This window comes from Botryllus schlosseri, chromosome 13 (genome assembly GCF_051294905.1).
Source record: "Botryllus schlosseri isolate E-star chromosome 13, Bs_hap1, whole genome shotgun sequence".
NCBI lineage: Eukaryota > Metazoa > Chordata > Ascidiacea > Stolidobranchia > Styelidae > Botryllus > Botryllus schlosseri.
Window position 1 is genome coordinate 9,923,764 of NC_137248.1, and position 13,130 is coordinate 9,936,893.

Here is a 13,130-nt window from a genome sequence, read left to right on the forward strand (position 1 = left end):
GTCACTATACAACAATGTCCGAGTAAATGCCACGTTGATCCATCTGTTCAGGATTATCTTTACGCCAGCGATGTTCATGCAAGATACAGCGTCAGTGGGGATCGGCATTATACAGTGTGGATAATAAGGAAGATCTCAAATCAAGTATACCGATACACTTTGGGCGGTAAGCCGCGTGGCATCGCCGTGTACAGTCACAACGAGGAATACTCTATTGACACTTGTGAGTTTTTTCAACTATGAATGACCGCGAATTACCTGTTATACTGAATATCTACATTGTATATCTAGCGTCGAAGATAGGGGAATGTAACTCCGACTTCGAATGCGACCATATCTGCCTACCTAGTATCAACACCGCCAGGAAATGCGCGTGTTCCTTGGGTTATCACCTTGACACAAACACCAATAAGTGCATACCTCGTAAGGTTCTATACGCTGTTGAAGTACATCTTATATCTCACTTTAACATTTTCGCGCAGAGCTCGTGAAAGACAACTTCCTTCTGGTGGCTGATGCAGGACAGGGAAAAGTGTTTCAGATACCAATTGTGACTAAAAAAGACGACAAGAATATCACCCAATACAGCATTGTACCTATCGGTGAGCTTTGGTCGGTCGCTACTCTTGTACGGTGGTGGTAAAAAGATCGAGATATATCTCCGCCGCGATTATTCATTAGTCCATGCAGGCGCGTAGCCAGGGGGGGGGTCGAAACATACTCCTTTAGAAACGCGAAACCCCCTCCTTCAACGCGAAACCTCGCCCTATTTACATGACCGCTCTGACGCTAATACTCGGTTGCAATTCAATAAGTCGTATTATCAGTATTGCGCGCGGCCAATTGACGAAAGGCGCGGCCAATTAACGAAAGGCGTGTTGCTAATTAGCGAGATTCCGAGCGCATTGCACTGCACAATGTAACGCGACACGATCTCCCGGTGAGATGATTGCGAAATCAGGTCATTCAATGTCGCGCGTTCGGCAATCATTACTAGCCTGATTTACCCCGTCTCCAACAAGCCTAATTCCGCTGGCTTGAATAATCACATCTGCAATAGGCCCTGATGTGCGCACGATATCGTCACTGGCCTTCTCAATCACATCTGCATTGGCTTGGTGTGCACGATATCTTCGCTGGCCTACACAATCGCATCTGCAATAGGCCTAGTACTAAAGATATCGCTAGCCTAACTACCGCGTCTTGGGCCTACCATGCTTTGGCTCCTATTTCTCGATGGCTTGGATAAAATGCTATTAAGTATATGCTGATTAGCGATTGTGATTAACGTAATTGATTTCCACTAGTCTTTAGTTATAGTCCAGTAGGGTTGAGTTATAAAAGAGGTAAGGTTTGAACCACCTGAAATCGGCGTCATTATAGCACGGATAAAAACTCGTACATTTTTACTTGCGCAAATCTCGATGCTACGTAAGACGCAAGACGCATTGATGAACGGGCGTATTTAATCAGTGTTGCCACTCTAGGTTCATGGAAAAACACAAGATTGTGTCGTGAAAAAACACTAGATTAGCAAAAAAAACACTAGATTAGTAAATTGCAGTAAAAATTTGCCGTTGCCAAGTAATCATAATGACCAAGGTACAAATCCATAGATAAGAAGTGTTCCACAGATGAATTCGATACATATGTATGATATACTGCATGATTATTCAACAAAAATTAATGAAACGAGTTCAACAGAGTAGGCCTACGGTAAGAAAAAAATCAACTATTGTCGGTTTCATAAAAATTATCAGCATCGGCATCATAAAAATTATCTTTCGATTGTACACCATCGACCAAACATAGGTATCTTTTGTGTGGTATCTTACTCACTACCGTACATCTTCAACCAAACAATGGGGATGAGTTGTCCTTGTGCAGCATACTTCATTTCCATGCATGCAGCGGAATGTGGCAATGCCAAGAGATTATTCATGAGCTTCCCCAGTAAAGGGAATTTTGATTCACCGAATCCATTGTGAACATATTTCAATTTTTGCCAAAATTCTGTTGGATGTCATTGACTGATTAGCTGCAGCTCATTTTGCGAATTTGCGAAAGAAGCCCATTTTTCCGACAAATCAGTTCATCAAATTCATAGAGGGAAATTGGACAGCTAGGGGAACGACTGAATTTATTTTCTTTGTGTTGACAATGCACAATGCTGTTAACGGATTCAATAAACTCAAGTACGAAAGTATGCTGCCTCGGCAAATGAAAATCTTTCATACCTGCTAAACATGTCCATTCCCATTACACGAGATCCTCGTCTAAAGGAAACATCTACTTACCCCCACCCAATAGCAACCTAACTAAGAGATCTATCGACTACTCGGGACCTATCACCTGGAATGCATTACCACCACATATCCGTGAATTGCCTTATAATAGATTCAAAAAAGCCCTACTTGATCACCTCTTGTCGTTACACTAACACTGTTGCCCTACCTCGCCCAGACAATGCTTCATTGATCATTTGCTACTATTGTTTGATTTTTTTTCTATTTTCCTTTCTTAACTAAACATTTTTTTCAGCCAGACTGTTCAGAGTCAAGTGTACCTGTTTGATGCTGGTGTGATCAGACTAGATGACCTTCACGGTCATATCGATCATTCCTATCTAATACCGAATACTGTGCACGCATATTTTCTGTACCACCATCACTGCCGTTTGTTATGTATTTTGGTTTGATGAAAATAAAGACTCTCTCTCTCTCTCTCTTTCTCGAATCTGCAGACTGAGTTCAACAAGAAACGACATAACATTGGGGTGAAATCGCTCTTCATTTTTTCCGAGACATTCGCTCATAAATACGGATTCACAGCGCACCCTGCTACGTAATAATTGCTTGTTACTGCACCACCACATATAACTGTTGAAAAACACAGCCAGAAACGCCAAATAGCCTTATTAGCGATAAATTTAGCATTTAATTTAGTAGTCTAATGTTGGAATAATCCTTGTTCGCACAATTGCAGAAAAACACTAGATTAGCAAAATTGTGCGAAAAAAAACACTAGAACACTAGGACGACCGAAAAAACACTAGATCTAGTGTTAAAACACTAGTAGTGGCACCACTGTATTTAATTGTTGGACGCTTTGATAAGCGCGCGAATTTAATTGTTCACGACAGATCTGGGGAGTCGCTAATTAACGGCACTTCCAGACTCGTCGACAAGCTTATCATCTGCCTATAATCGCGAACACGGGGATGTTGTATAATCGTTATTTACGCATCGCATGTACTTAACCCTAATGAATCGATGCTACGTTACTAAATTCGAAAAAAATCGAACCCCCCTCTTTTATTTCAAACCCATCCCTTATTTTCGGCTGGCTACGCGCCTGATTGTCCATGCGATGACGTCATATTTTGTGATACGATTGTTGATGTACAATGTTCTTTCCAATTCCCAACTAGTTGCTGACGATTACATCTGAAAATATCCGGGTTCATTTCGATATGAATAGGCTATACTATTCAATCGTATATATCTGTCGTTGCTGTGAATCTGGAACACCAATACGATAATGTAACTACGTTGTGTCTCTTGTAGGTGGAAAATGGAAAGCAGCAACAGTTACTGTAGATCCCAGCCAAAAATACTTGTACTGGTCTGACAAGAAAGAGTCGTCAGTGAGTCGTTCATCGGTAGATGGCAGCAGATACGTAAAAGTTGCGTCTTCCTACGGTAACTACATTTCTCTACCACCGTTGGTTGTCTGTATGCTAACGTAGCAAGTACAATTGTGCGTATGCAGCAAACAGCATCATCGTCGATCCGCACACTGGATTGCTTTTCTACTCCGACAACGAGAAGGACTCTATCATGATCGCGCAGGGCGACGGGACTTACGCGAAAACGATTGTGAAGCCGGACCCAGCCCTGAATGAAACGTCCAGCATCAGAATGATCGTCCAAGATATCAAATACAAGTATGTCCAAAAGAACCGTTGATACTATTCTTATAATTAAGGCCTACATGCATCGTAGCCGCAGAATGAAATTGTAGAGATGATGTTCCAATCGCAGTAATTGACCACTTGCATTTCAGTATATTATATTCGTAGCAGCACACATAGGCAAGGGTGATCGGCAAAGAGGTAGGCTACTTCCGCGCTGCCAACTCAAGTGGTAATGCTTGTTTTAAATTCCTTCCACTACGACAGTTTTGTTAGGAAAAACTGCTATTACTACTACAACAACTTCTACGAAACTACTATACTTTTTCCATGTTGGATTTTGTGAAGCAAAAGTAATTTTGGGGTATGATCGCATCTCCGGCCCTAAATGACCATATTACGCGAAATTCCTTGAAGTTGAAGTACAAAACTAGAGGTAGTCAAGTAGGTAGTGTGAAGAAGTAGATCGGGATGATTCGCAAGGACTTCTGCGAGACAATTCCTGGTCATCGCTTTCGAAATGACAAGAACATTTGAGTGACTAACACAAAATGAATATTGCTGTCCGACATGGGTGCTATTTTCGAAATTACATTTTGTAACCGTGTTACAGCGTGATGCGTCGCAAGGTTGTTGAGCAAATTACACTCATCTGTTGCATTTGACAATATCTCATTTATAAATAACCAAGCAGTTGGGTCTCAAAAACTGTGAAAGTCGAATTGGAAGTATATTCTACCAACACTTGAGTAAAAAGTGGACGTATAGAAAAACGACATGAGTAGTCTGAAAGGGTCAAAGTAATTCGTTACTGCCCACCTTTGAATACAGTCTTGGTTATGTTATTATTTTTATTATTACTAGTAGTAGATTTAGTAGTAGTATTGTAAACAGTAGTAGGCCTAGTGGTGCTTATTTCCCATGAGAGACTGGTGCGTCATGGTCTGTGATTAGGCCTACTTTCTGTTATAATTTACTTTGGAACACAATTTAGCTTGGACTATACGGGCCTTGGTTACATAAAATGAATTGCGATTAGGCAATATGTGAATTCAGGTACATTTATTGGACTGACACGTTCTCGAAAGAAGACCAAGGAAAAGTGATGAGGTGCCGATATGACGGGACTGAGAAGGAAGTCGTTTTGGACAAGTTGAACTGGCCGCACGCCATCACGATTGACTATAAAAGTAGGTATTTTATTTTTTTGTGATCTGGAAGTTAACAAGAAACTGAGGAACACATACAGTGAGACAGAAGGAGAGAGAATCTATATGGCAGCTCATTGAACGCACGTTACTTAGTTTATTGATCATTACAAACAAGTGCGATGTGAAGTTTGTGCAGTGTGCACCTTTTTCATTTGCAGTGCAGTCACGAACAAGTCTTGAGGAAGTTATTTCGATTTCATCCCAGTGCTAATAACATATTCTGTAATTAAAACTTTGTTGCTGTGCGGGCATCATACTCAGCAACCAATCTGCAGACGTAATCATACTGCGCTTTCAATTTAGCAAACCGACTCTACGTGGCCGAAGCGCGAGACGCCATGATCTACGAAGTCGAGCTGTCATCCCTGACGAAGATTAACAACACCTCGGCGAAACAAAAGACCATCAAGCAGTACGATGTGTCTACTTACATCTCCAGAGTAAGCCCGTATATCATTGAGTAAGTCACTGCGGCTGCTGAGATGTAAAAACGAGAGAGTTACCGGTACCTTTTCAACAGCCTGAAGATTCACCTTGACATGGCTTACGTGGTCGATGGCAAAAGCAGTCGACTGGAACGGTTCAATCTCAGCGAAGGCGTTACGTCCATGACACCGTTTGGACCTGCCGAGTTTTTTAGAGTTACGACCGTTTCCGTATTCAGCGAAACGTTTTACTCCACTTACATCAGTAAGCAGGTTTTACATTCAGTAACAAGCTCCCGTATATGAACTCTGTGCGTCTTCAGAACCGGTGCGAAATCCCTGCGCGAAAAGCGAATGTCGCCACATGTGCATTGCGTTGAGCGACACGGTAACCAAGTGTATCTGCGCGGATGGGCATGAACAACTGGGAAATAACTGCATTCGCGACACGTCTCTGGATACAAAAGGTTGGTGAATGAACATAACAATATCAGCCAATCTGTTTTCAATGTCACTATAGTGTTATCGGCTGTTAAGTCCTGCAATGATATGATGATGTAATGGTTGGATCAGGTACCGGACATCACCAGACGTAGTCAATAACGAAGTAGGCTACTTCAAAGTTTTCGGATTACTTGAGTAGATTCTGCTTACTTCTATTAGGGCTAGTCTCAATCTCTCAATGCTCGGATCATAACCGAGGATCAATTTTTTGAGTACTAAAATTATATGGTTTTAGCCACGATAGTTAATTTATCTACCATGATTAATTTTTCACCTGAAAATTGCTACACTTCTGCTTGAGTACCAACGAGGCAACGATGACTATACTTTGGTCACCGCTGCTCAAAACGATTTTAAAATTCGATTTCGTAGATACTAGCGCGCCCGAACCGCAAAACTGCCCGGATGACGTCGAAATATCTCTACCGACTTGTTCCGCCACTACCCACCATTCTTGGACCGCGCCAACTTGGACGGATGATAAAACAGGTACGTATCCTCGAGTGAATGCGAGAAAGGTAATAAGGAAATCAAAATATACACTTTCGTTGTCAGCTGCTAATGACCTGGCGATCACGCTACCCTTGCTTACCTCTCCCGCGAAACTCGCGGTGGGCCGTTCTCAAATCACTTACAGCGCCAAGGACAAAGCGGGCAATGTCGGATACTGCGTTTTCACTGTCAATGTTATAGGTAATGAAATTGTACCAGATTTACCAGTCATTGATATCCCTGTGCCTACATGGGTAATGCAAGAGATGCCAGTGCCGGAAGATCCGATTAAGCAGGAGCTTTACCGAAACTGTGTCCTTTCCAATAATGATTAGTCAAACACTTACCGCAGTATTTCAAGCTCGTGTCACCCACGCTAAGAGCTGTACAATACCGTAAGCGTCCACTCTACGGTAACCAATTACTTCTAATATTTAGTAGGACTGAAGTTCGTTTTGTCAATATTTGAAGTTATAAGTCTACTTCCACTTGACATGTTTTTAGGCAAAAATGTATACCTAGATTTATCACTTTGGGCTTTGAAAAACAGAAAGTATAGTTATGTCATACATTTCGATTACTGTGATGTTGAGATTGTTTATAAAATAACTCGTGAAATAGCTCCTCTATCATGCTAACATGATATACGTTCAAAAGATATTTATATAACGTCATTGGTTCATATTATGTTGTTCCCCAAGTTTCAACTTACGATACTGAAAGTTGCCGACGCCGATTTAGTGCTGAAAGTACGTGACCCTTCCGCCAAGACCTGATTGGTAAGACTGGTATCCATGACTTCCCCGCTTGGTTCTGGTCATTATCGGAATAACATGAAGGGGTGTTGCAATTGCAAGACTTAGAAAACCTTACAAGGCTATATCTGTGCTTTTCTTGTCCAGAGGCATATGCACATCATGCACTCATGGTAGGGTTGCATTTAAAACAAAAATCAATTTAAAACATACATGTTTAAAACAAGGCATTGTTTAAAACATTTTTTCTATTGTTTTTTTTTTGTTGTTTTTGTTTTTCAAAGCCATGACGCCATAAATATTCAAATATGACGTCATAGTGGATTGACATACACAATTGAAAATATAGCTCCTTTGACGAAATATCTGTACTATTGCCGTTTAACCGACTATTTTGAGGGTTCCAACCATCCCACATCGATATACGTCGGCTATATCGGGTGGTAATTGTCCGTAGACTCATGCAACATGTTTTTTGGAAAGTATTGTCACAATTATGGCATAATTTTTTATAACCTAAAAGAAACACAAATTTGTTTTTTTCAAAGGCCTTCGTTTAATTCACTGCTTGAAACATGTTTTACACAAATTGTTTTCAAAACACTGTTTGTTTTAAATGCAACCCTAACTCATGGTATGCATGTGTGTGCACAAATCGTCTGTATATCACGAGTCGGTGTATATGAAGCAAGAACATTAACGGCAAAATATGCAACGTCCTATTCCTACTCTACTCCTACTCGAGCAGTAACGCTGACTAATTTAACCACATTTGCAGTGATAAACAGTGTCAAATTCCGTCTGCAGATAACCAGTGCGTGGAACTGCCGAGTATCAGCAGCGATATGAAAAGCTCTAGCCCGTCGTGCGGTTACAGAGAGGGTTCCATCTTCACGGTGTCCTGCAAAGACTCGACTCTTTGGGTCACCTCGCCTTCCCTCACGCCAAACAAATACAACCAGTTCAAATCGTACGATGTCACGTGCGGAAAGGATCGCCGATGGTCGACGCTATCGTGGGCCAGTACCGCGGAGTGCAAACCGCCAAGTGAGTATTGATTTGTTCGTTTTGCCGGAGGTCGATCGGGAAGTGCAAATCCTGAAGTATAGCACTACACTGACATACTTTGAACAACTATATAGTTCTAGATACCTCTTATTGTCTAATTAAACTAAAATACTTTGTGAAACGATGCTCCAATCTTAATTCTAATATAATACATGATATTCCTGAAAATAGTACTACAATAGAAATGTACTGCTGAATAGTACTTTTATATTGAAGTCGACCCGAATTTTTTTCGGCTGACACTCGTCAGGGGTAATCGTCAGCATTGTTCTTTCCAATTCTCTACTACTTGCTGACAATCATCCCTGACGAGAGTCAGTCGAAAATATACGGGTTCATTCGAATATCAATACATACCATTCAATTGTATATTGAAGTTCTGTACCTAAAAGAAGCTCTCTTTTAGAAATGCACTGCGCGAAACAAGCCAAGTTTATGTGATGAGGAGAAACAGTGATTTGATATGAAGTGATAGTTGTGTTTCATTTTCATTCGTTTTCAAAGTTTTCGCTTATCAAGTAGTCACAATTCTAATCATTGAATTTGGAACAAAACGGTGCAGCTATATTTATAATTATAAGTATCTAATTCTAATTCTAATTCTTGGAAAAGCTGAAAATTTGCTGTAGTTGTACAACTTTTTATACTGTAAATATATGGGTTGGAGGTTTATCTAGGCTCCTCCTCGCCATAACATCCGTGTAAGCGGTGTCTTATAAAAGCCTAGTAGTGGGTCGTGCTACAAGTCGGCATGCGGAATAAAAATTTAAGAAACTGGCCTGGTGTAAATGACCATAGTAGTCGACAAACACCACGAATATCTTAAGCAAACAAAAACATGGGTGGGAAATAGATACATTTACCAGATTTTCACCAAATCTTATAGCGTAGAGTTCAGCCATCAGGCCGCCGGCGTGTTCCGGCACCACCATTCGCTTTCACACCCATTCCGATGGGTGAAAACGAGTCATATACCCCAACGGCTCTGGTGATATATCCAGATGTAGCGAAGTATTTCTACTTTTTCCGACGTGCTCAAGTAGATTTACCTGTAGTTGCACGACTCCCTCACGTGGTTATGATTTTAGACTTTTACTTATGCTTAACCGTTTTCGGGTGTTTAGACAAAACTCTAGGTTTGAATACTCACATTTTTACTTATTTGGAAATTGTTATTTTACTTTGACCAATTTTTGCGCGTTGTTTGGTTGGTACACGAAAATTAGTTTATTAATTAATTAAATAATAAATTAATGAAGTATAAGAACTAATTTTAGGACCACTTGCTGAAGTACTTGTAAAATCCTTCATTTTTCACTTCTACGTAAAGTAGTTTAGGCATGCTTTGTAAATCGCAACTTGTAGATTATGTGAGCATAAATATATTCAGGATACCTGCTATATGTTGATAATATGCGATCTGACATAGTCATTTGATTTTTATGTATGTCCGGTGTTATTGGAGGCACTATCCCAGAATGTAATGACACCGCGTAGAAAACTGAATGCAATGTTATAGTATCAGCGGCAAAGCGTATAGCATATTTGCTAAGTTATTGGTCAGTTTATGCATTAAGAATTATGCACTAGAATTGAAGAATCCGTAAGCACGATATATTTTTGCGATTGAATGAAGTTTCGACCCACTTATTATGTTTTAAAGCTCTCTAGTAACGTTTTGATTTGTTTTAATATATTTTTACTCCTAATATCTCTACAGCAAACGAGACACTGAAAAACGGTAATTGCCTATGGTTAATGGTGGTACTATACATTACAGTCGGACAATTTCGTCCGCGAATAGTTCTGAACGCGCATGAGTACAGTGACGGCATGTACTTAAATTGGGTTCTGGTGATAGAGATGCGTATCGGCTGGTGCTGAAGCAATGTTGCAATGCGTTCTGAATGTCTGTTAACGACATTTCACATCGAAAACTTTATGCCGTCACTACATTCATGGAGCGTTCGCGCCCATAATTTATCCACGTATCAATTTCCATTGTGAACATTGCTTCAGTAACCACGACGCCGGTGATTACTACAACTACCATCCAATCTACGCCGAGAGCTATCCCTGCTACTAGTTCAACAACATCACCAGCAGCTACGCCTGCTACCGAAAGGATCCCGAGCAGGCCGTCAGCTCCTCGAACTACCACGGACGCACCAGCCACAAGAACAAAAATAGTGACGAAGAAGACCACCTCGACTCCGGCCGCCTCTACCCTCGAAAATATTAATCAAACTATGCCATTAAATGGTAATAACTTGTTACTAATGAGGGTGATAAAGCGCACTAACTGATACCTAACGAGCGCGAATAAAACGCACGGGCGGACGCTACTTTGACGATGCATGTATTTGTTGAATAATATATCTGGATATATTGAAGTAAACCCGTCATATTTGGAGAGCCAACTGTTGATAGGCTACGATACGTGGCAGCCGTACTCTACACTGCCCCTCACGTCAGTTGTAGTCAGATACTTTCGAATCTTATGCTTGTGGCTCTTGGCTGACGAAAATATTCGGGATTACTTCAATATGAATATATTATTCAATAGTATATTGAATAATATACCTCTTCTATACCTCCAAGGATCTCTGCATATATTTGTCCATGGGTGGCATGAATCTTGTGTGACCAATATAGGCTATCATAGTCATGTTCGGGATACCCAAATATATTACATTACATGGATTCTTTTTAGTTGGAAAACAAAGCGCACCGGCGTCAGCAATGACTCCCGGTATTGTGGCTGTAATCGTGGTGTTGGTCATTGTGCTGGTTATCATTATCGTCGTCGTAGCCGTTTTCGCGTGAGTATCCCTTTCTATTGCGCTGGCGAGAATCGGCGTCGTCCTAAAAATATTTCAACCGCCACAACACAGGATTAGACGCAACTCGCCCGCGTTACTGTCGAGATACTCGTTCCCACAGTTTTGGAAGTCCGCCGACGACACAGTCGACCTGCAGACCGGCGACGGCAATCGTTACAACATCATGTGAAAATGCGGCGTCGACATTTGAACTTACGAACTGGAAAAACAAACCTTTCTGTTGCTGTGTCTGTGTCCGACCGCGTAGATTGCTTGCGGTTAGGGCTGGCCGCAATGATTCCAGTATTAATTCAATGATTCGGGTCGAGTCGTGAGAGACGATTGTTTCGTGAACTTAAATAATACACCCCTTGCCACTAGGACTTATATTGTCAACGAGAACTATAGTTTCCATGTTTTTTTTCAAACGTGGGTGCTCTGAAGCCTCAATCGGTCGTATCACGGCGTACAAAGTTGAGCTGCGTCATCCATGTTAGGGCGGTTGAATATTTTGGAGTGTGGAATTGAAGGCCGGTATTCGCTTGAAGCGTACGCGCCGTGATTTGATAGCTACGGAGGCTAATTTGGGTGCATCTACACTCCAGAATACGCAATCGTCCCGCTTGGGCGGTTACAAGATTCCCCGTGCTTTGGAAATCGGGCGACACGGACGCGGTGAAGATGGAGTCGTCCGGCCAGTCGTACGAGATTATGACGTGAGAAAATGTGCAACCAGTCAATTATCTTATACTTACTGTCGGTGTTTGGATAGTTTTATTACCGAACGAGCACATTTGCCAATTCTACTTTTTGCGATCATTCTCTTTCTCTTTTTATCGATATCGACAGTAATCAACGGCAATCTGTAGATTTACTCCAAAGCGAAATAGTAGATTGGACAAACACTGTATATGCCTCATGCATCGGCCTCTCATTGCGACCATGCTAAAATTTAATTCAGATTGCAATAAGACACAGTACAAAATATTCCGCAATTTACCGTTATTAGTTATAGATATAATAGTGCCTTGTAAGTTTCCAAATATTGGTTTGATACTTTTCGTAAGTTTACCAGATTCAAAGATATATGACTTTGATCGGTAGCGTGTATTATAGGCCCGCCGTACTGCGATGCGTCCAATCCCTTGCAACAATTCTTGTTTGTATCGTTTCCTATACTTTGCATGCCATTTGTTACTTCTTGAAACGAAAACTGTCGCATATTTTGGTAAATAAATTTGTTGTAAGCGACGACAACGAAATTTTAAACGACGCGAGTTCGAGTTGGCTGTATGTCTTTTGGGGATGTGATAGAAGCTGGGGAGTGGCGATATGCGGAACTCCTGTCATCACATGCTAGCAACAGCAGGCACAATTAATTTTCTCAGTGACGGAATGACGCTTAGTAAACACACGATTCAAGAAAGGAAAATCAGTGTCTATATTCTATACGTAAATATGAAAAGGAAACATAAATGTTGCGATATTTCAGTTCGAATTATTTAACAACAGAGTGTTAAGGCTGCGAAGGTCACCTGAGGTACAATTTTGCGACAATGAAAGACGGCACTTGATCATGTGACTTTATCATCATCCAGCTACACTTAAATCCTTCGTAACTTTGTGTCCATTCAGAAATCCGTTGAAGTCGCCTCATTTCGTCAAAACTCAATTCTTGAATGAGCGAGATAGTTACCGACCCATTAATCACGACTTGTAAGAGAGCGCAGTGGTAATCATCAGCTGCAACACCAATGGGTGGCGAGTTCGAATCGTTGGCCCTTTTCTAGTCAGCCTCCGTTGCAGTACTCCGTATTAAATTGACCAAAAATACAGGACGTATTGCGGAAAAACAGGACATTTTAGTTTTATTGAAAAAAGAGGACACATGCTATTCCATATTTGCTGTATCGAACGCATTGCCAAATATGTGGTTACCA

The 13,130-nt window shown here is 41.1% G+C and overlaps 1 protein-coding gene across 9 annotated transcripts in view; it reads left to right on the forward strand.

Moving 5' to 3' along the window:
* Positions 1–12,459, forward strand: part of LOC145453993 (uncharacterized) — a 91,468-nt gene extending 79,009 nt beyond the window's left edge. For 2 of the 9 annotated variants that reach the window (XM_080331962.1, XM_080331966.1), the window contains exons 9-24: positions 52–223; positions 292–423; positions 483–602; positions 3,567–3,701; positions 3,772–3,946; positions 4,970–5,103; positions 5,428–5,584; positions 5,645–5,814; positions 5,873–6,016; positions 6,426–6,542; positions 6,609–6,746; positions 8,108–8,347; positions 10,089–10,109; positions 10,388–10,630; positions 11,082–11,190; positions 11,263–12,459. In XM_080331962.1, the coding sequence (XP_080188088.1) occupies positions 52–223; positions 292–423; positions 483–602; positions 3,567–3,701; positions 3,772–3,946; positions 4,970–5,103; positions 5,428–5,584; positions 5,645–5,814; positions 5,873–6,016; positions 6,426–6,542; positions 6,609–6,746; positions 8,108–8,347; positions 10,089–10,109; positions 10,388–10,630; positions 11,082–11,190; positions 11,263–11,380 (2,325 nt within the window). In that variant the 3' untranslated portion in view covers positions 11,381–12,459. The remainder of the gene's footprint in view (positions 1–51; positions 224–291; positions 424–482; positions 603–3,566; positions 3,702–3,771; positions 3,947–4,969; positions 5,104–5,427; positions 5,585–5,644; positions 5,815–5,872; positions 6,017–6,425; positions 6,543–6,608; positions 6,747–8,107; positions 8,348–10,088; positions 10,110–10,387; positions 10,631–11,081; positions 11,191–11,262) is intronic. The other 7 variants (XM_080331963.1, XM_080331969.1, XM_080331967.1 and 4 more) reach the window with 7 other exon arrangements.
* The last annotated feature ends 671 nt before the right edge of the window (positions 12,460–13,130 follow it).